Source organism: Dromiciops gliroides, chromosome 3, assembly GCF_019393635.1.
Source record: "Dromiciops gliroides isolate mDroGli1 chromosome 3, mDroGli1.pri, whole genome shotgun sequence".
Classification (NCBI taxonomy): domain Eukaryota; kingdom Metazoa; phylum Chordata; class Mammalia; order Microbiotheria; family Microbiotheriidae; genus Dromiciops; species Dromiciops gliroides.
In genome coordinates this window covers 625,401,594-625,425,639 of record NC_057863.1, presented here as the reverse complement: position 1 = coordinate 625,425,639, position 24,046 = coordinate 625,401,594, and the positions used below count along the sequence as shown (strand labels likewise).

The window sequence follows — 24,046 nt, the reverse complement described above, 5'->3', positions numbered from 1 at the left end:
CATTTTCTTTACGACACTCCTGACCGCCATCAATCATCCAGACTGACTAAAGATGGTGCCAAGGAAGGTGAATCCGCCTTCTCTCAAGGCAGCCGAACACACTTTTGGAGCCTTCTACCTGTTGCAAGTTGGCTTTCGTGAAACCTAAATCTGCCTCTGCTACTTCTGCTCGTTGCTCCTGTCTCGTTCTCTGGAGTCAAGAGTAAGTCTAACCCCTCTCCCACACTTCAAATACTTGAAACTAACTTTCCTGTGTTAATGTCCCATTTTAAGTGACCCTCCTTCATGCAGCATCACATGACGCCTCGCCCTGGTCATTTGCTAGCTTGCCCATGTCCTCCCTAAAATATGGTGGCCAGAACCCCCCCCGCGGTACACAACCCTCCGGAGCAGGGCAGCAGGACTGTCGGCCAGCACGGCCTGTCCCTGATGAAGCCCTGCTGGTTCTTTTGTGAACATCGCTTCCTCATCTGGATGCTCACTAGCGATCCCCTTAATGATACATCCTGGGATCTGGCAAGGAATCAAAGTCAAGTTCATGAGCCTATAATTTTTGGTTTCTATTCACCTTCTCAATCCTGTATGGCATCTCCCATTCTCCATGACCATTCAAAGGTCACCAACACTCGTTTAGCAATGACAGCTGCTGGTTCTTACGCAGGTAACTCCTCCAGGGCGATCAGATGTTCTCCTTACTTATGGGCCTATCTTTTCTTTGATTTGCCTGCATTCCTTAATATAGTCATTTTAAAAAACCAAACCCTTTTTATTATCCTTAGTTTTTCTCTGCCAGCCTCAGCTTATTCTGTCTTAGCACTCATGACACTATTCCTACAGGATCATGTAACAACTCTATGTTCTTTCTCCATTACCTTCCTTTGCTTCCATCTTCTGTACATGTATTTTTTAATTTAAAAAAATTTAATCAAGAAAAATTTGCCTGCCTTCCCCCCCCCAGAAAAAAAGAAAAAGAAAACCTCTGTTACAAACATATATAGTCAAGAAAAAAAATGTTCTCCATCCCCCCCCAAAAAAGTCTTATTCTTTACCTTGAATTCTTTACCTCTCTTATGAGGAGGTGGATAGAATCTTTCTTCATTAGTCTCTGTGGTCATGATTGATCATTATGCTAATCAGAGTTCCCAAGTCATTCAAAGTTGTGTATCTTCACAATATTGTTATCACTGTATAGAGTGTTCATCTGGTTCTGCTCACTTTACTTTGCACCAGCTCATACAAGTCTTCCCAGGTTTCTCTGAAACCACCCCCTTCACCATTTCTTATCACACAATAATATTCCATCACATTTGGGTGCCATGACTTGGTCAGCCATTCTCCACTTGACGGGCATTCACTTAGGTTCTCATACTTTGCCACCACAGAAAGAGCTGGAAATATTTTTGTACATGCTTTAGAGTTTGTCTTGTTTAGGAATGATCCCTCCCTTAATCAACTCTCCCTCTTCTTTTCCCTTTCTCTATCGTTCCCCTGTTGAGTATTTCTGTATATTTCTGTATACATACACTCTCTCCATATATTTCTGTACCTAACTGTGTAAGTGTATTCTCCCCTCTCTTGGACCAGTTCAGGTGAGAGAGTGATGTTCAAGTGTCAGCTCCCTCTACTCACCCTTTCGCTCCCTGTTTGTAGACTCCTCCCTCCTCAGTCCACCTGAGATCTATGACCCCAAACCAGGGAGTAATAGAGTTATCAGGAAGTAGCTAGTCCTGTATCCTACACAAATGTAGGTCCCTTTCTGCTGGATGTGAGACTTCTCGTCTGCTATATAGCCTCTTTCTGCACTGGAATGTTCCATGTAGCATGCCACTGGCCTGATTCCATCCCTAGAGTCCACAGATCTCTGTCTCCCTATGCTGACCTGGGCTGGCAAAATGACAGTGATTTTTTGTTGTATTTCCCAATCAGGATTCGGTCTGGTGCATTTTCTAGATATGTCTGAAAGAGTTATTCACTGTATGTGTTTTTAAAAATCTAAGTTCTTACTACAGCCTGTGCATCCATTCGTATTCAAGTCTTCTCATCAAATCTGTCTTTCTGTGTCTTTGATATTTCATTCTTGCCACCTTCCTAACCCTAAGGCAAGCTTTACCTATAAATTTTTAGTTCACAAGATCCCCCCCATCTTTTCTCTGAACCCTTTGAAATCTGCTGAAGTGCCCATGAGACAACCTTCCCTCTCCTCCTCTATCACCAATTCTAAGCTGGAGGGTCACCTTCTCTTTAAGGTCCCCATCATTTCCACTTCAGAAACCAGTTCCTCCATGGTAGTAACCATCAGGCCCAGAAGAGCTATCTCCTTGATGCTTCCTCTGCCTTTTGGAAACAATTCAAGCAATTCTTAGAGGTTCTGCTCTGCAGTTCCAGAACTTCAGCAAATGTCTGAATAACCCAAGTCTCCTGGTTACTACGGCAGGCTTCTGTGTGGGTCCCTGAACACCTTTCTGTCCAAGTGGTCTGGAGAAGATACCAATGACAAGCTCACCTCTGTCTCTGTTTTGGTTGTCTTCATCACTCTCCTCTCCTCACCTTCTGCCCCAGGATTTCCTCAAAACAGTCTATCTTTTCAACTCTCTTCTCTTTCAATCAATCAATGAGCTCTTATTAAGCATAGGCAATGAGGACACACGCATGAATGACTGAAGAAGCATTTTAAAGCCCTAACTGTGGGGCAGGTATTGTGCTCATCCCTACTCTCAGGGAGCTTCCATTGTCCTAGGAGGAGACAGAATGCCCATAGATAAGTAAACACAGGAAACATACAAAATGCCTACATAATGAATGGGGCACTAACAAATAGGGGAATCAGGAAAAGCCACTGTGAGAGGTGATACTTGAGCTAAGCCTTGCAGGAAGCTCAGGGTTTCCAAGAAGTTACAGAAAGCATTCTAGGCCCAAGAGACATCCATGCAAAGGTCAAGAGACAGTAAGCAGAAGGAAGTGTACAGGGAACAACAAACAGAAACAGGTTAGTGTGGCTGGAGTGTAGAGTACATTAGAAGAAATAGTGTGTGATCAGACTGAAAAGATCAACTGGACCAGGCCGGAAAGGCGGTTTTTTCCAATGTCAAACTTGAATTTGTATTTTATCCTAAAGGTAACAGGCGGCCAATGAAGAGCAGAATAATAATTAGGTCAGACTTGTGCTTCGGAGCAGCAATAAAGCAGCTCTGGTCTTCCACACCAGGTCTTGGCTTCCATCTCACTCTGGAACTTTCCTCATCACCTAAAGACTTCTTTTTTTTTTTTTTAATTTTTTTTAAGTGAGGCAATTGGGGTTAAGTGACTTGCCCAGGGTCACACAGCTAGTAAGTGTTAAGTGTCTGAGGCCAGATTTGAACTCAGGTACTCCTGAATCCAGGGCCGGTGCTTTACCACTGCGCCACCTAGCTGCCCCCACCTAAATACTTCTTATCTTGGAACAGCCACTCTGAACCTATAATATCTGTCATTCTCTATCTCTGGAATATCTCTTCGCCATTCTGGAACCCTTCTCCCACTGGTGAGTTCCTCCTGGGACTTTCATTTGGAAGAGGAACTCAGACCACTCAACCTTCATTCCCCTCCCAACTGTGCTCCTGACTCACCGACTTCACACCCGGGCACCTTCATTCCACTTCCCCTGTCTTGTGTGTTGTCTTTCCTCATTAGACTGTAAGGTCCTTGAGGGCAAGGGCTGTCCCTCTTTTTGCTTATATTCATATTCCCAGAGTTTAGCACAGTGCCTGGGGGCACATAAAGCTTACCACTTAATAAATGCTGTTGCCTGGCTTGGCCAGACACATGGAAGATAAGTTAGAGGGGATGGAGAAGCAATAATAAAGTGGCAATTGCAATGTTTCGGACACAGTCCTGGACTATTGAGAGAAAAAGACTGATGGGGAAATACAAGAAAGATAAGCTCTGTTTTGGACATGTTGAGTTTGAGAATATGTATGGGGACATCAAGGTAGAGACGTCAAGCAGGCAGCTAAGCAGATAGAGATGCAAGGTGGGAACTAAAAAGAAAGAAGGGCTACGTACGCAGACCAAATGTAGGAGTTAGGTGCATAGAATAGCTGAATCCACACGAGCTGATGTTAGCACCAAAAAGATGCACACAAAGAAGAAAGCTCAAGAGACCTAACATACACCCAACCATAAGAGTTGGGAAAATGCAAGATGAACTTACAAAGGAAGACTCATTCTAACAGAAAGAGGCCACAATGCAACAGTGCCCCAAAATACAGAGAGATGAGAATCCAGAAGGAGAGGACTATCAAGAGTGACAAATGCTACTAAGAGTCCATGAAGGGGACAGCTGGGTGGTGCAGTGGATAAAGCACCGGCCTTGGATTCAGGAGGACCTGAGTTCAAATCCGGCCTCAGACACTTGTCACTTACTAGCTGTGTGACCCTAGGCAAGTGACTTAACCCTCACTGCCCGGCAAAAAACAAAACAAAACAAAACAAAACAAAAAAAGAGTCCATGAAGTGAGTGACAAAAATCAGATCGCAAGAAGTTGAGAAATAAATGAAGACAAGAAAGTAGAAGAAACCAGTGTAGACAGCTTGGGGGGTTTTATCTAAGAGTCTCTGAAAAGGAGGACAACACACCTGATGGCAAGAAAGAATATCAGGGTCAAGTGAAGGGGAGTTGTTTGCTTTGTTTTAGGATAAGGGGGATCTGAGAATATTTCTAGGCAGCAAGAAAGGAGCCAGGGGATAAGGAGAGGTTAAAATAAGGAAGGAAAGAAGGAAATAATTGAAGGTAAAGCTCACAGAAGTGACTAGAAGGATTGTTATCAAAAGCATAAGTAGAAGAGCTAAGCTACTTAGCTCTAAGCCCACTGCCCTGGGACCACAGCGAACTGGTTGCCAAAGTCCATTATATCTAGACTACCCAACAATGCTTCAACCTAACCATTTTTCTCTCATTTTCCATACTTCCAAACCAGACTTTCAGAGATCATTGCCCTCGAGAAGCTAGACTACCCAACTTTGGAAATCCTACCCTAGGGCCATGCTGTCCCGATTAGTGGGGACCAATGGACTCCTTTAGATGACCCCAAAGCCAGCCATGCTTCATCCCAGGCATTTTCTTGCTATTCCCATCACTCTCTCCTTCCCTCCCCCAAACATAACCAGTGTTACACCTTTTCCCCTGGCTATAATAACACCACTGCTTCTAGATAGAACGAGTCAATCATTTGTCTTATTGTTCCACTGACTATACCTATGACTTCACAGATGAACACTCCTTTCCTGGGCCATCCCCTCCCCCTGCATTAAAGCCCCTCAAGGACAGAAACTGCCTGGCTTCTGCCTGTATCCCCAGACCTTAGCACAACACCTGCCCCATGGTTAGGGCTTTAAAATACCTCTTCAGTCATTCACGCGTGCCTGCATTATCAACCCACAGAGCCTGGAGCAGAAGAGGAAGGGGGTGCTGATGCCGAGACATGCTCTTTCTGAACTATATTCGAGGCATGGGTCTCATTTCACCAAGTCTCAGTAATTACTACAAAGTCACATCTAACTCCTTGCTTTAGAAGCACTAAATCATTCCTTCACAAAACAGGTTACTCACAGAGAGGGCAAACCAGCCAGACTGAAGCAGCCAAGTCCCCTGAGGGAGACAGGAGACATGTGTGTGCAAGGCCAGTCAAACCACCACCAGCAGTCTGACCAGCATCTCAGATGGAGACAACTCAGGAGGCTTGGGAAGAGCAATGCCTCCATCGCAGCACCCTCAGCCATCATCCTGGGAAGGCCTGGAAACAGCTCCTGCAGTCCTATAGCCCCAGCTACTGAAGACCCAGAATACTAAGTTCTTGCCACCAAAGTCTTTGGCATTTGATTTAACATCAGAAACCGATATGATCGAGCCAGCTAGGTGGCGCAGTGGATAGAGCACCAGCCCTGGATTCAGGAGGACCTGAGTTCAAATCCTGCCTCAGACACGTGACACTTACTAGCTGCGTGACCCTGGGCAAGTCACTTAACCCTCATTGCCCCGCCCCCCCCCCCTCCAAAAAAATTCACAGATGAAGTGAGCAAGGCCCCATCTCAGGTCTCACTGTCCTCATCTGTAAAAAAGAAACTGATATGATCTTATCAGGGGAAATGGCATCAGAGGCATTATGGTGTGTTTTGTGACTGCACCCTAAGGTCCACAGGACCTTTCCATCTAAAAACCTTCCAGATGAATTATCTCCCCCTTTAAACAGTCAGCTTCTTGAGAGCAGGAACTACCTTCCTTTTTTATTTCTATAAAGATCAATAGCAGCACACTGCTATGGACACAGTACATACTCTAAAAAACACTTTATTCAGTTATTAGGCATCTACCTTGGGAGGAGCACTGAGCAAAGTTCTGAGGATACAAAGATGACACAAAGATGAAAAATGACACGGTCCCTCCCCTGTGGTCAAAGATGTCCTTTCCAATTCTCCAGTTTTATGAACAAGGAACTTACAATCTCCTGGAGGAGATGCTGAAGGGTCAAAAAGTAAGTGCAACACAAAATGGCATGTAAGAGGTGGAAGGGAAGACAAACTGCTCCAGGGAAATCTGAGAGAAGGAAGAGACCAATTGCAGCCAGACAGATCAGGAAATGCTTCAGGAGACGGGCCCTGCAGCACAAGAAAGAATACCCTTCTCTTTGCTGCAGCTACCTGGCTCCGAAACAATTATTCAAGGTGCGATGTAATTTCCCAAATGCAGGCCAGGCTTTCTCCCAAGCCCACCTTATTGTTCATCTTCTGTATTTATCTTCTCATTGTACCTTTCCAGCCTCACACATCACTTCTCTCCACACTCTTCAGTCCATCTACAGAGGCCTCCTTGTAGCTCTAACTCCCTCCTCCCTGCCTTTTCACTGTCTGTCTTCCAAGCCAGGACTGTCCCTCTCGTCTCCTGAACCTCCTGCAATCCCTGGCTTTCTTCAAGCCTCAGCTCAAGCACCGTCTGAGACTGCCTGGCCCTCCCAGCTGCTATTCCCTTCTCCTCCACGGTGACCTGGGATCTTCTTGGTATGTATCTTGTATATACCTACATAGGTACATCTCCCCCCAGCCTTCACATGCCCACTCCTTGACAAAAGAGACTGTGTTTCAACTTTGTCTTTGCACCTCCACATGGAGTTTTGTGTCTGACATATAGTAGGCACTTATGTTTTGGAGTCGATCTTCCAGAACACACTCAATACCAGTATTGATAAAATTATAAAATGCTCACCGGAGAAATAAAGAACATTTCGTTGGATGGCTATTCAATGATCATGGCTGGGCCATGTCAATGGAATAAAAATGGCAATACCGCTCAAGTTTACAAAGTTGGTGCTATACAAAACTATCAAGAAGATACTCTACAGAGCTAGATAAAATAATAACAAAATTCATTTGAAAGATATATAGTATTCAAGGAAATGATAAAAAGTAAAAATGTAGGTAAAATAGCACTTCCAAACCGCAAACTATTTTTTAAAAAATCATGTGAAATGATGCTTTGAATCACTAATGGAATGACCATTTAAAAGAAAGCTGAGGTTTCACCTCACACTAAGGAAACTGACAAAGATGATAAAAGATGGGAACAGTTAATGTTGGAGGGTAGGTGGAAAGATGGATATCCTAATGCACTGCTGGTAAGGCTGAAGTAATCCAACCATTTGGAAATCAATCTGGAATTATGGCAAGAAAGTGACAAAAATGTTCTTGCCCTTTGACCCAGAGATTCCTTTACCCTTTGGCAAGTGACACCAAAATATTCATAGCAGCCATTTTTGCAGTAGACTACATAGGTGGAAACAAAGTAGGTGTCCATCAATTGAGAAACTGCTGAACAAACTATAGTGGGTAACACTGAGAAGCACTGGAAAGACGTGTTAACAGACGCTAAACGAAGTAAGCAGAAAACAAAAGACACAAGGATATAAATGGAGAGAGCAACAACAAAACTGAATGCCAAACAAGAGGTATGAGGTACGCCTCCCTCCATTCCTCCACAGAAGGGGGAGTTCGCAGAAGTAGAATATTAAGCATAACATCAGACTTTTTCAATGTTGACTGGTTTTACAGAGAATTTTTTTTTACTTCTTCCTCTTTTTTCTATTCTTCAATTTAAGGGAATATTCTCTAAGGGAGAAGAGAGGGGGATAGAGAAGGGAAAGAGCAGACGATCTTCAAACAAAAAAAAAAATATATCAAAATATTTGGAGGGGCAGGCAATGAGGGTTAAGTGACTTGCCCAGGGGTCACATGGCTAGTAAGTGTCCGGTGTCTGAGATCGGATTTGAACTCAGGTCCTTCTGAATCCAGGGTTGGTGCTTTATCCACTGTGCCACTGAGTGGCCCCAAAATATTTTTAAAAAATAAATGCTATAAAATTATAATGATTAAACTTGGCACCAAAGAAGAAATATGAGAAAGCCCTTCTCTTGCTTCTTTTCAGAGGTGTGGGGGGGTGGGGAGGACACTTCCTATAACGTCAGACTTTTTTCGATATGTTAGTTTTGTAGAACCTTTTTAGAAGGTATTTTGTGTGTATGTGTGTGTCTGTATTGAGAGGAATGTGGCCAATGAGAGACTGACAGTATGTACAATATGTTCTGTCTGGTACCAATCCATGTGGCGGCCTAGTGAGCCTGCTTCTGGAAACATGTGATACTACATAACGGAGGGGCCCTCTCCAATTTTGAGCATGTGTCAGTATACGGTGACTGTTGCCTGTTGACTGAGTGGAGATGAAAAGCCTTTTAATTAGCTGCTGAACCAGAAATTAGTATGCATACAAAAGGCTTGAATAGACGAAATCAATCTCTCTTCTCTGATAGTGAGCCAAGCAATAACTGCTGCAAGCCTCCAGGTGGAGAGAGAGGGAGAAACGATGGAAACAGTACCTGCCAAAGGCTGTCTTATCTCCCCACCTGAATGGGAACACTGAAACTTATTTATCATTAGCTTTATTCCTGATTGATCTTAAGTGAATGAGGACCTATTTGACATAGTCTATCAGGGAAATAATGCAAGCAGCTAAGATATATCCTGTAAGTAAGAGAGCTACTTGTCTATCAGTTCTGCCCCGCCCAGAAATGAATGTGGAGAAGTAGAGGAGAAAATATTGGTCAGCGTTTTAAGTTTGAATTCACTCTCCACAGGAACTGAAGTGGTTGAAAAGAGTGAGCTGATTTTAAAAGTTTTGAAATTTTTTCAATTTTTGGCTTTGCTACGTCAATATCACTTTGTAATAGCCATTCGATGTTAATTGGTCTGAGTAGTTATCAAATGATATTGTGGCAATGACTGGAGATTGATATTGTGGGGAAGAGGGACACTGAATGAGGGGCTCATAAGCAACTGTACTGGAAAAAGACACCTCCAACTTCTCAACCCTTCGAGGACAGATGCAATCTACCAGTGTTAGTGGAGACTGGAAGAGTGAGGCCAGAGTCTATGTTTGCTCCGTATAACATCAGAATGATAGCTCCTTGAGAACAGGGGCTGTTTTACCTTTCTTTATATTCCCAGCACGCAACATGGTGCCTGGCACATAGTAAGGTCTTAATAAATTCTTGCTGATTGACTGGTATGGAATCAATGGCCTCATAACATCCTCACAACTACAGCAAAATAGTTTCTGTATCATAGAGAACCAGAGCTAGAAAGGAGCTGAAAGTCTCATCTAGGCCTGAGCATAATCTTCCAGCTTCCACTTGGATTGCTGTGAAAGGTGACCCACTCAAAGCCTCTCAAAGTCATCCATTCCACTTCTGGCCAGCTCTAATTGTTAAGAATATTATTATCCTTATGGTATGGGGTCTAAATATGCCTCTCTGTAATTCAACTTCTACCCACTGGTTCCTTATTCTTGCCCTTTGGGACCAAGTAGAATAAAAGCTAGTCTGTCTTCACAATGACACTCCTTAATACATTTGTGGACAGCTCAAAGTCTTCTCCAGACTAAATACCCCCTGTTTCTGCAACCAAATGAATATTAATATCCTATTCTAAGACTTATCCTATCCTAAGATTCTTAGAAAAATCTTATTAAATGCCTATTAGTTAAGAAGCAAAAAATATTTCAGGTACTTTGAGATGGAATTTGTTTAAAGCTGTGCTAAATAAAAATGCCTTTTATAAGAGCTATGAACAAATACTAAGTGGAAAGTCAACAAGTACTTATTAGACAACTACTGTGTGCCAGGTATTAAAGCTAAGCCCTAAAGATAGAAAGGAAAGCAAAAACAACCCTGGCTTGCAAGGAGCTCATAGTCTAATGGGGAAGATAACATGAAGACAAACTCCATACTTTCAAACAATGCAGAAGTCAGAGTGGAAGATACACAGTCAATTTCTCAGCCAAAAAAATCAATCCATTTAATAATGGCAGCTAGACAGCACACTGGATAGACCTCGGGACTTGGAGTTAGGAAGCCCTGAATTCAAATTCTGCCGCTGGCATTTAGCAGCTGTGTGATCCTGGACAAGTCAAAACATCTCAGCCTCAGTTTCTTCATCTGTAAAATGGGGAGAATAGCACCTAACTCCGCCCCCCCAGTTGTTGTGAGGATCAAACAAGTTTGATGGAAAGTGCTTTACAAACTTTGAAGTGATAGATAGATAGATAGATACAGATACAGATACAGATATATGCTAACTATTGCTATCAAGGCATCTTGCAACTAGCACAGTTCCAGACAGAGATTATCAATCCAAGTAGCTATCGTGTTGAAGGCATTTCAATCATTCTACCACAGGAGTGAGCAGAGCTAGGAGATGATATTCAAATGGTCCAGTTAATTTTATTGCCTTTGTATAAGTGGGCCACTGTTTCTGAACTACACACTTCCATTTTCATCTTGCAGAATCCCTAGCTTTCTTCAAAGCACAGGTCAGGCCTTTCCTGATGACTCTCCTTATCAGTTAGTCCTTTCTCACTTCTGGGACTGCCTTGTATTCCTTTGGATATATTTACTAAGGTATTCCTTGTAACCACATCTCTCTCTCATACACACCACAGAAGTTCCTTGAGGGCAGGGACTGATGTGGAGTAACTTCTGCCCATCCACACTCTACCAAGAAATCCCCCACCATCCCTATGTCTAAAATAGGGCAATTGAAAAAGCATTCTTCTTCAGTTCACAGTATGGTAGTTAACCTTTTAAAATCCCTTTGCATATACATTCTACAGCGGCCAGGGATATTCCTAAAGCACAAGTCAGGTGACAGACATCACCCTCTAGCTCAATAAACTCTGCCATATCTCCCTACTGACTTTAGGACCAAACATAGATACATCTGTTTGGCCCTGAAGTCCTTTACAACCTAGTTTCTTCAACTGTGGGTAGTGACCCCATGTGGGGCTGCATAGGGGCAGCTAGGTGGCACAGTGGATAAAGCACTGGCCCTGGATTCAGGAGTACCTGAGTTCAAATCCGACCTCAGACACTTGACACTTACTAGCTGTGTGACCCTGGGCAAGTCACTTAACCCTCACTGCCCCACAAAACAAAACAAACAACAACAACAAAAAGTTTATGGCACCCTCCTTTAGAACATGGTTCTGACCCACCTTTCCAGGGTATGTTATGCCCCTTCACACACTGTAATATCTGGCCAAAGAGGCCTTCTTGAGGGTCTTCCAATGACACTCCACCTCCCACTTCAGTGCCTTTGCATAGTCTGGCCCTGATATCTAGAAAGTCCTTCCCCTTTTAGAATTCCTAGTTTCCTTCAGAGAGCCACCTCCTTTCTGAGTCTCCCAACCACTAGAGCCTCCACCAAATAATTAGGTTGTATTTACTCTGTATAGTCATGGGAGTTTATGCTTCTCAACAACAGACTATACGCATCTTGAGGGCAGCATGTTACATTCTTGTCTTCTATATCCCCAGCATCCAGCAAAGTGCCAGGCACAGAGTTGGCACTGATTTAATGAATGTTTATTAATTGAGTGTCATAAATAGAAGAACTCATACAAATGACTCTCAAAGTCCCTTCCACTGCAGGTTTCATTCTATGTGAATTATTCCTAAACAATTAACTTTTTTTAAATTATAAGTAATGTAAAATTAAAGGACTACACAAAGAAAAATGAAGATAACAGGAAGGTCTCAAAAACACATCAATATTCATTTGAAATATAAAAGAAAGCAGACTTCAAGTAGCTCAAATATAAGAAATAAAATCATAAAAGCACCTTTTAGAAAATGCCTGTCCTACATTTAACTAACTAAAGAAGATGAATGTAAAAAGAACCACCCTCAGGAATACCTGGGTTTAAGTACAATCTGCCATACAACTGGGAGCGGGTGACCCTGGGTAAAACCTCTCAATGCCCTAAGGAACTTTCTAAGACTGCAAATTAAAGAAGAGTTGATGGAGAGAATTTCCTCACGGAAAGTTTCTTGAACCAATTAAATCACAGACCCCGCAAAATCTAAACACACAAAATCCTCAACTAATCAGCATACGAAAAAATCATCAACTGTCCCTGCCTTCTAAACTAGCTGGTCTTTTAAATACTCTGCATCTCCAGGTCCAGATTTAAAGCCAGGGGCTCTTGTTCCTGAGGACTCGACGTCTACTCCTAACATAATTAAGTAGAAATAATCCACCCTATTTAATCTTCAACAGTTGCCCTATTCTAAGATAAATTCAATATCCTGCAACCCCAAGGGTCACTGCCGGAAATGCAATTAGATCGAGGTCATACCACAAAAGTTCATTTCGAGGCAAGTGACTGAAAAAAACCAGACTGTTGTAATAACCATGGTATGTACAAAATGATGATAAAAATGCATATAACTGACCAAAGGCACTTAACATATCTTCATCTCTATCCCTAAATTACCAGAAACTAACTCCAGACAATGTGCTTGTCAATTCTGTGGCTGACACCAAGCCAGGAGTAGCTAACATGCTGAATGTCACCATCAAGCTAAAAAAGGGTATGTGTCCACTGAAACTGGTATAAGTTTAGATTGAAGTTTAATAATAGTAAATTCAAAGTCAAATAAATAAGTATAGATAGGGGAGGGGAGATGTAGCTTACAAATAATTTAGGTGAAAAATTCTATTAAGAAATAAAAAATCTGGGGGCAGCTAGGTGGCACAGTGGATAAAGCACCAGCCCCGGATTCAGGAGGACCTGAGTTCAAATCTGGCCTCAGACACTTGACACTTACTAGCTGTGTGACTCTGGGCAAGTCACTTAAGCCCCACTGCCCCGCCAAAAAGTAAAGAGAGAGAGAGAGAGAATAATAAGAAATAAAAAATCTGGAATGGTTGCCTAAAAAGCTAATTCAATCTCCGTATGTGGGAGGCACCAAGTTAAATTATGAGAAGATAAGACAAAACTAAAACTGTCCCTTACGTTCTGCTGAAGAGATAAAACGTTTAAACAGATGAATAGATCAGAATATAATTCGAGGGACAAAACAGTACCTAGAATGCTTAAGAAAGGCTTCCCATTGGAGATGGCATCTATGCTGTGCCAAGAGAAGCAATCATTCCAAAGTATTCTACAATAATCGGACCAAAAGGGTGTGTCTCATCCCCTGATGTTAAGACCTTTGACAAATCCTTACTTCAATTTCCCCCCATCCCCCTCTTACAATCCAGAACAGACCATATGGTAAACATTTCATCCAACGCTGTGTTCCGCTAGCTAAAATATGACACCTATTCATTGACGGTAATCATATTGCTGAAACCAGCACTTTATAAACAAAAATCTCTATTGGAAATTAATTTTCCAAAGCATCCCAATTTTCCCAACAGCATTGCTGATCCTTCAAATTCAACTAATCTATGGTATCAGGGCATTAGAGAATACAAGGCATATAGATGATATTGGACTATAAAAACTTAATTAGAATGTTCATTAGTATGGACAGCTCTAGATATTTTCTGTTTCACTAAAGGTTTATCAGAAATTCCATTGTGACAAGAAAGTTTTTTTCTAAAATTATCAGTCAATTTAATCTGATAGCACCTAAGGGTCAACATTATGATTAAAAATTAATGTAGAACATTATAAATATACATGTATTTAGTATATATACATGTATATAAAAAAATATATGTATATGCTTATATGCTATCATTCCTCCCTCCCCTAAAGAATGTAAATTCTTTGAGGGCAGGAACATACTAAGTATTTAATAAATGCCTGATGATCTACTGATATACAGAATACAATATTGGCTCTTTGAAGTTGCTTTTCCCAAAAGATCCATATAATATTTTCCTCCTTGCCTTAAGATTTCATTAGATTGCCAACATTCAATATCAGTCATAATTACTTTATTGTGGGGCCGCTAGGTGGCGCAATGGACAAAGCACAGGCCCTGGATTCAGAAGGACCTGAGTTCAAATTTGCCCTCAGACACTTGGCATTAGCTGTGTGACCCTGGGCAAGTCACTTCACCCTCATGCCCCACAGAAATAATAATAACAACTTTATTGTTTCTTTACCATTGTCTCCAGAGTCAAACAAATTATGTTAATAACAATAAAACATTGCTTGAAAAAAACCCACATTAAGTGCAGTATTAATGTCTGTATCTTCCATTAAAATTTCCTCAAAGTTGCTGTTTCTCTGTAACATGAGGTAATTGCAATTAAAGAAGCATCTTTTAATAAGCTGGAAGACGCTCTAGGTCTTAAACAATGAATTCAGAGAGCTACAGAAATCTCTGAAATATGTACATTTACTAATGAGAGCAGAAGACAGGATTATTTGAAGGCTAAAGGATCTTTAGGGTTTAACATCCCCAGTTCTGCCATCTCAACCAGCTCTTGATTTAATAGATTCTCATTAATTTTCAGAAGCCTATATTAGAATTTCCAAAAGGAAGTTCAAGTTGCTTGCTGTCTGCACAAGTTGTACCTTTGACTTTCACCACACATACAGCCCAGTGCTATCTGGTTTCTCCAGCCCTTCCCTCATCTTCACTTTACAAATGAGGACATGAAAGAGCCCCCCAAAGCAAGAGGGTTTGCCCAGTTCTACAAGCTCGAAGGTGCCATAGCTAGAACTGGAACCCAGCGTTTCTGACCAAGGAGAGTGCTCTCTCACTACACCAGGCTCAAGGCTTAAAGAGAAATGGACAACTTTTAGTCCTCAGTAGTGTTTCCCATTTATTCTTATAAACAAACAAAGGCACCATTTGTAGAACAACAAACAAAACATGGGTGCAACAGTGGGGGGGGTGGATTTTGGTTTTCCCATCATTGTCAATACCATGTTTTTTTTTTTCCTCAGCTACCATAACAAGGGCTCAACTCAGCAAATCCAACCCAATCTTTCCTTCCCTGTTCTAAGAGCCCAGGTGGGAACAAACCCCAATATAGCTGCCTCCTAAAATTAGAGATGACAGACACACAGTCAGAAGATCAACTAAACTGAAAACACCTCAGTTCACTTGTGGCAAACAAGAGACCGTCATTAAAAACAACAAGCAGCAAACTATTATTAAGAGTTTGAGTAAATGAAGTCATACAGCCTTTTTGGTCCACTTCTTTATGAATACATTATGAAAAAAATCCAATCACTTTTCTGTTCCTATTATCCACTCTCACTGTCTAAAGCACATCTGGCCTTCCTGTGAAGGGCTCCTCATCTCAGACTTCATCTGAAATAAAGAATGGGCCCTAGGGAGGCGGCTAGGTGACGCAGTGGATAAAGCACCAGCCCTGGATTCAGGAGTACCCAAGTTCAAATCTGGCCTCAGACATGTGACACTTACTAGCTGTGTGACCCTGGGCAAGTCACTTAACCCCATTGCCCTGCCCCCCCAAAAAAACAAACAAACAAACAACAAATAATGGGCCCTAACCAATGAAAAACCAAGCAGCCATGTCAATTCCAGTCAACGGATAGAAACTGAGCCATTCTTCGGTAGAGAAGTAGTCCAAGGAGAGGAAGTTTCCAAAAGAATTATCAACTATAAATGACCACATAAAAAACACAAAAATAAGAGAAATGCAATTTAAAACTCTGAGGGTTTAACTCACATAAAAATTGGCAAAGATGACAAAAACCGGGAATGATCAATGGTGAAGCTATAGATGGATCCAATGATTCTGCACATCAATTTGGAATTAGTGTACAAGAAAAGTGACTGGCCTCACCATGCTCTTTGACACCGTTCCCCACTACTGGACAAGGAAGCAAAAGATATAAACAAAGTCCAAACTACACAAAGAAGTTCAGAGCACCACTCTCAAGGGTAGAATTGGAAACAACGTGGGCACCAATTGACTGGAGAATGGCTAGGGGTGAAAGCTATGGCCTATTTATGAAATGGAACATTACTGTGTGGTAAGAAATGACAAATCAAATGAACTCATGAGCACCTATGGATTCAAACAGGCAAAAAGATGGCACAGTACTCAAAGCACTGGGCCTGGAGTAAGAAAGATCTGAGTTCAAATCACACCTCACGCACATTCTAGCTGTGTGGCCTTGGGCAAGTTACAGAACCTGTCTGCCTCTGGTTCCTCATCTGTAAATTGGGTGTAATAACACCACCTTCCTCCCGGGATTGTTTTAAGGATGAAACGAGATCATATTTGCAAAGCACTCCCAGTGCTTTAGAACATAATCGGTGGTTATTAAATGCTAGCTGTCTGCAGCAGCAGCAGCAGCATCTCCTCCATTCCGAGGACTCCCAAATCTCATACCCAACAGTCACCTCTCACCTATGTTCCAGTCCTACGTCTCCAACTGTCTGCTGGGCATCTCCACTTGGTTGTTCCAGAGGTACCTCAAATTCATCATAGACAAAACAAAACTCATTATTTTCCCCCTAAATACACCCCTCTTCCATCCTTGCTTCCCTAGTTCAGTCCATCATTTTCCCCTCATCCAACTTCAAAACCTAGAAGACTTTTAACTAATTCACCCCCCACTCCTAGCCAGCTGCCAAATGTTAACTCCACCTCATCTCTCTCTACTCCATCCCCTTCTAGTCCAGATTCTCACCACTTCCAGTCTGACCTGTATCCTGTCTTTCCCCTCTAAAATGGGGAAAAGGGGGGAGGGGGAAAGAGAACTGTGATATAAAAACAAAAGGAAAACCCATCTCCTAAGTCATCGTTTCTTGACATTCACCATAAAGAATCCTGAAGTTTTGCAAAGCAGTCCGAGGAGGTCAATGAAGAAAAGAGTTGTCAGGTCAGACAAGCACACACAGCAAATCTACCTATCTTGTTATCTATGAGTAACATTTAATGTATGTGTTCAGCAAATGCAAAGAATGACTGGAGACTGGCAGACAATGTCACTCCCTCTAGAATCAATCACCAAAAGTACCAAATAATTTACATTGCATAATTGATTTTCTCAGCAGAGAGCCTGAAAAATAACATAGTTGGGGCTTGAATTTTTTTCTTTGTCTTTGCTTTGTTTTATAGGTTACGAGGTCATTTTTAAGCTGTTGTATTTCTGCAATTCAAGGAATACTGATTTCCAAAGAAATGAAACTAAAAGTCATTCAGAGGCAATAGGGAAGTGGATGGTAGATATGAACTGGCCAGATGTGACAAACAAGTAATTACAGAGAACAAGTGAGATAATAAAGGATTTTATCAAAGAAATGCATGGGGAGAGATGGGTAGGTCACCACCATCCACAAGCCCATGTGCTCCATTTGTATCCCTCTGACTTCAAGAGAAAGGAAGAAAGGCCTCCTGCACCTTAGGTGGAGCCCCTAGAACAATCCTGCTGGTGAGAATGTGAGGAGACATGGACAAGATTTCCACAGGACAGGCAGGTAGGTATAAATGGGCTGCAGCTTGTATCTTTAGAGAGAATATTCACATTGATAAGATCACAGATCCATCTGAATATCTGAGTTTTGCTTTGCTTTCTGCCACCTACAGTCAATTTTATGACAATGTCCATCATAAACTACTGGGTACAAACAAGAAGTCTTCAGAGTTCAAGAGGTAATGTCAACAACTAAGACTGGTTATAAAACAAACGCCAGGAGGCTGGTTTGAATGCCAATCATCTTATGCTACCAAATTTTTTAAAACTGTTTTGTGATTCTGGTAAAATCCAAAGGCATTTATAAACAAATCACTGCATATTTTAAAACACAACTAAAATTTTACAGAGAAAAATGGGATGGACTCCGCCCCTGCCCCAAATACTGATTTAAATAAAAGGAAAAATACAAATTGCTGTGAAGTATATTTACTAAGTCATCAATCATATCTAATATTGTTCCCAGTTACAAAGCACTTATTTATAGTAATCACATCATTCTCAATAAGTTGTTTGTATATTTTTAGATTTGGGACAAAAAAAATCTGAGGTTTTTTTTTTTTTAATCAGCTTTGTTATTTGGTAACATTTATAGTAGGTATTTCTTTAAAATTTACTTTTAAAGATTTTCTGCTAAGGTTCCCCTAAAGTTTTAATTAAAAGCAAAGAATTCTGATACTGAAAAAAGAACCACTGATAACTAATTATCAAGCATTTATTAAACAATTTAATAGGGGTATCAGAGTATGATAAGAAGAACTGAACTTAGTGTGAAAAAAAGCTGAAAAATCCAATATTTGAATATTTCCAAATATATGGTTGCTTCAGTCCAAATCAAAGACTAAATTTTTAATTTTTCAAGTGTATGTTCTTGCACCTAATAAAAATAATCCTCCTGTTTGGAGCAGTAGTGTCATTGTCCCGCACCCCCCCCAAAAAAAGAAAGAAAGAATTGAACTTAAATTAGGAGACTGGGAATATAGACCCCATTGACACTCACTAGGCCATATGACCATGAACAAGTCACTTGACCTTTTGTCCTTCAGTTTCCAAAGCTGTAAAATGGGCCCCACTTCCTTTGGGGACACTCAGTTGTAAAATAACACCAAGCAGTGCTTACTGCTGCTACCCCACTTCCCAAGGAGAGAAGTAAAGAAAGACCTTCATCAACACCTAAGCTATATGTATATGAGCCACTACTGATTGTTGCGGTTTATCCTGCATTTTCTTTTTTTTTTTTTAAGAATAGAATTTTATTTTCCAAAATATATGTAAAAACAAATTTTAACATCAATTTAAAAAAATTGTTCCAACTTCTCTTCCTCCTCTATTCCCACCCCCACCCACTAGAACTCAAGCATTTCAAAATAAATTATACATGAGTAGTCTATCCTGCATTTTCAAAGAGGACCATGACATCAAGGTGATGTCATGACTTGCAGAGAATTGGATTTAAGTGCACAGATGTTTTAAGGCAATTGGGAGTAAGTGACTTGCCGGGGGTCACACAGCTAGTAAGTGTCTGAGGTGAGATTTGAACTCGGGTCCTCCTTACTCCAGGGCTAGTGCTCTATCCACTTCACCACCTAGCTATGTGAGCCACTACTATCATTATCATCCCTATGACTGAATATGGTATGTAGCTATACTTAACGAGAGTGTTTTCCTTAGGGTAATATTAATTTCTTAAACACCAAAACGTGCTAGGAAATGTTGGGAATTTGGGTCTAGGATATGTCTTACCCACCAACTGTGTACTTCGCAGCTTAATAACTATAGACAACTTGATCTTTTTTTTTCAGAACCACAATTACAACTAAAAGTGGCATTTTAAATTCTTCATAAAATGACAAATACTCATGCAAGTACAGTAGTTTAATATTCGATCCATCCTTCTGTTCAGCATTTTGTCATATGGTGACTGGCCTAGCACCAATGGTTTAGAAGCTAGATTAACCAAGTAACTGCACTCCTCCAACCAGAAGACTTGTCCAGAAGGTTACACAGATTCTCAGAGATGAAAAGTTCAGATGTTACCGGAAAGAATCCTCTCTTATTTCTGACATTGAGAAATCATCACAAAGTGATGTAAATATACGTGTATAAAGACCATCTTAGAAATAGGACTGTGTATGATTTGCTTTTATCAGCATTTCACAAGGCATTAGTCTCCTAATAAGCAATCAGGCAGACCAAGTGATTTGTCCTTTTTGAAGACTGAAAAGCTGGCAGATTACACAGAAAAGTGGTTATGACAAAGCCCTAAGAGCTAATACAGGTTTGGGACCATAGTGAAAGGTATAATGTGGGAAGAGGGGAGCAGGGATACTACTTACTTCATTTCTGGCCACATTTCATTACGGTAAGAGAGGAAGAGAAATTGGAGAGGGTCCAGAGAGTGAGCAGGCTGGTGAAGGTGCCTAAAAGGATGGGGGGGGGGGGCAGGAATAGCTCTGTCTTTAATGATGTTAGCTCCTCCTCAAGGGTAGCTACAGTTTAGATCTTGTCCTTGGGGCCTCAGAGAATACTATATAGCATAGGCAATTAATGTTTCTTGAGTTGAAATAAATTCAAGGATCCCAAGGACTGTTATGTGGAAGAGGGCATGGGTAGGTAGGAAAAATGGGTATGTTAAGAAGATTTAAACTTTGTGCAAAAATGTCCTCATAATTACAACTCCTTAAAGGGGAAATGGGCTACCTCAGGAAGTAGCGGGGTCTTTAAGCAAAATCAGAGGTCTTCAAGCAAAAGCTGGATAACCACTTGTGCAAGGTAGAATTAGAATGGCCCCTTCCAACCATTAGATTATGTAATTCTATGACTACAATTTCATAGTATTTCTAGTCTGCAAGCCCACAGTAATTACAATGCTTAAGGATGGAAATGCATATCAAACCATATCGCTATAGCCCCAGCAACTAATTTATGGGAAAGGGTGGTAAGTAAGAAAACTTTAGGACCAAAGCAACAAAGTTATAATACCCCCAAAAGACAATTTACTATGTCATAATCTTTCCCAAGATTGACAATAAACCCTAACATTTAAATACAAGTAAAAAAAATTCGGTAAAATATTTTCCAAGAGAACTAAAAATAAGGCAGCATACTGGATAGGCTTTCAAGTCTGTGCCTAACATTTAAAACTTAGTTTTAATGTTTTCTAACTTATATTGTAAACTGAAGTGAAATGAGATACTTGATTGTCAAAATATGAATTATGACAGTCAACAATGCTTGGGACGTGATGTAAATAAAATGTGCAGTTTATAATTCTCAATGTTATGAAAAAGAACATGAAACAAAAGATACATTTTACCTCCTCTGCCATTTAATTTGTGAACATTATACTCTACACCCAATAAGTCAAGCCCCTGGAGAAAAGGGAAAAAAAAAAAAGAATCCAAGCCTGATAAGTTGAATTCACTTTTTAAAATATCCAAAAAAATTCCTCCTCCATTTTTAACAATTATTCCCGAATCAAAAGCACTCATTTAACGTCCTTTCTACTGAATACATCTGGATTACTTTGTTCCAAAGCCAAAGAGACGTTTGCAATTCCAAGATGTATTCAGTGGTATATCTGCAATGCGTATGTAAGCTTTCCCTTAGCAAGATCAATCAACATCAAAAAAGGATGTAACAATTTAAAAGGTTAAGTGCTAAAGATTCAAAACCAAGTAACCAACTAAACAAGAAATGCAATTTGCCGTTATCTTTAAAATAATTTTGATTCCACATTCCCTGGGAATCAAGTCATCTTAGCTCTTCCACAATCCAAAATATCACCAGGAAAAAAAAAAAAACCGCACCAAGCAGTTGGGGGGGGGCGGGGGGGGGGCGGAGGAAAGCTGGGGAATTTTCCAATGCTGGACAAGTCCATAGTTGTCGACCTTACTCATGACTTTAACCTTTTCTCTTTTTTTGGCAACACATTACAACCCATATCCGTCTATTAATTTGAAAGCAAACGACCTTTAAAGGGTCAGTGGGAAGTGGAGTTCGATCAGCTAGTGGGAATATAGATCTTTTAAAGAAATGTGGGGGAGCAGCAGTGCGTGGCTATTATATAAGAACTCTTTTTTTAAAAAAACTGTTTCGGATGGATGCATGCTGGTAATTCTAATCAATATAATGCCAAATCCAAATCCCAATAAAGCATCTCTAAGAGGCCCTGGCAGAGAAAAGCTGGCCCCGCAGACAGAAGAAGAGCGCCCGGCCAGGCCGGTGCGGAGGCGCAGAGGAGACCTCGCGACCCCGACCCGGCCGCCCGCACTCGCTGCATTTTAGCCATCCAACACCCCTATCCTTGCGGCTCATCCCAGGCCCCGACCCCGGCGACCGTGGGCCGGGAGAAGGTTACGGGAAGGCCTCGGGCCTCCATCCTGGGCGCCCCCCTCCATCTTCCCCGGTGCGGCTTAACCATTGGCCGCCCCCCGCCCCTGGGCCCGGCTGCTCCCCTAGCCCCCAAGCACCTGCACCTGACGGGGAGGGGCGGGAGAGCGGGACACACACGGACACACACACACACACACACACACACACACACACACACACACGGCTGAGGATCCACCTTTGCATTATTATTGTTGGCAGTCTCGCTCCCTTGCACACTCACACACACTCATGGCTCCGAACCTGCCTTAGCATCATTATTATCATCAGTCTCGCCCCCTTGCACACTCACACTCACGGCTCCAAACCTGCCCTGGCATCATCGCTATCATTAGTCTCGCCCCCTTACACACACACACACACACACACACACACACACACACACACACACGCACACACGCACACACACACACGCGCGGCCCCAGAGGAGGGGGCGGGCTGGGGGACGGAGAACGAAAGAGCCCCCCCCCACCCCCACCCCCCGCGCCGTCTCCCCCGGCCCCTAGTCCTCCGCTCGCAATCCCACACTCACAACCGCGCGCGCAGACCCCAGCCCACCAGGTGCACGCGCGTACACACGGCCCAGCGGGGGGTGGGGGCGCCCCTCCAGGTGCACGCCCCCTCCCCCTCCCCCCCCGCCCCCGGCCCCGGCCCGCGCTCACCTCGCGCCGCCCAGCCCCCGCCGCAGAGCCCGAGCAGCGCGGCGGCCGTGACGAGCCAGGCGGAGGCGGCGGGCGGGGAGCGGCGGGGCGGCCGCTGCGGCTGAGGCTGCGGCGGCAGCATCTCGGGGGCTCCCGGCCGGGCCGGGCCGAGCCGAGCGTCTAGGGATGGGCTGAGGCGGCGGCGGCTCAAACGCCGACCATGGGCCGCCCGCGGGATGCGGCGGAGGAGGCCGAGGGGGGCGACCGCAGCGCCGGCTCGGGCTCGGACTCCGACTCGGGCGCCTTCTCGGGGCGAGGGCGAGGTCCCGCCGGAGGAGCCGCTGCTGCCGCTGCCGCTGCCGCCGCCGTCGCCGTGACGATGAGCCCCCGCACGCGCGCGCACGCGCGTCCCCGCGCTCCCTCCCCGCCTCCCTCCGCCCGAACCGCGGCACTAAGATGGCGGCGCCACCCCCAGCCGCAGCCCGAGCTCCCCCACGGGGGCGGGGCGATAGGCAGGGAGGGGAGGGGAGAAGCGGCGCGCGCACGAGCGAGCGGCCCGGGAGCGAGCGCGAGTGCGCGTGTCCGACGAAACCCTCCCCCGGCCCGGGACCGGAGAAAGGAGAGATGGATGGATGGATGGATGGATGGATGGATGGATGGATGGATGGATGGATGGATGGATGGATGGATGGATGGATGGATGGATGGATGGATGGATGGATGGATGGATGGATGGATGGATGGATGGATGGATGGATGGATGGATGGATGGGGCGGGCAGGTCTTCTCTGTCCCTGCAGATGATGCCCGCAATATCCACCACCACTAGCAGCAGTTTAGGACAGCGCGCCAGCTCCAGGGGGTGCACCCCTTAAGGGAGACAGACCCTCTCTCTGCAGCTGGTGCTCACGGGATGGTGGGGGGAGGGGGGCCCCCAGGCCACCCGGGCTGTCACCCTGTGCCTTGGGTTTTGCGGAGCATAAAACTAGGTCGTCCTGCATGTTCCCTGGGGGTCTAGAATCTGCATTCAAAGTGTCCTACCCCGGGATGGCTGGTGACTGCAGCACCTCCTCCCCCCACGCATGCTGTAGTCCTGAACAGAGCCATCTCATTTACCTCTAAGCCTCCGGCAGCCGGGAGACAAGCATCGTTCCTTCCAAAGGGCCCTCCCCGAGTCACTAAAAAAAGGGTAGTGGGCGACATGCAGAGTCTTCATCGTGAAACTCAGGAATCTGAT

At 43.3% G+C, this 24,046-nt stretch overlaps 1 protein-coding gene across 3 annotated transcripts in view; it reads right to left on the bottom strand.

Annotated features, from left to right (window-relative positions):
- The window catches only part of CLSTN1 (calsyntenin 1), a 90,954-nt gene extending 67,702 nt beyond the window's left edge, over positions 1 to 23,252 (bottom strand). For 2 of the 3 annotated variants that reach the window (XM_043993126.1, XM_043993127.1), the window contains exon 1: positions 22,831 to 23,252. In XM_043993126.1, the coding sequence (XP_043849061.1) occupies positions 22,831 to 22,951 (121 nt within the window). In that variant the 5' untranslated portion in view covers positions 22,952 to 23,252. Of the gene's footprint in view, positions 1 to 22,460; positions 22,506 to 22,830 lie in introns of those variants that run through there. The other variant, XM_043993128.1, reaches the window with a different exon arrangement.
- Positions 23,253 to 24,046: the final 794 nt, after the last annotated feature.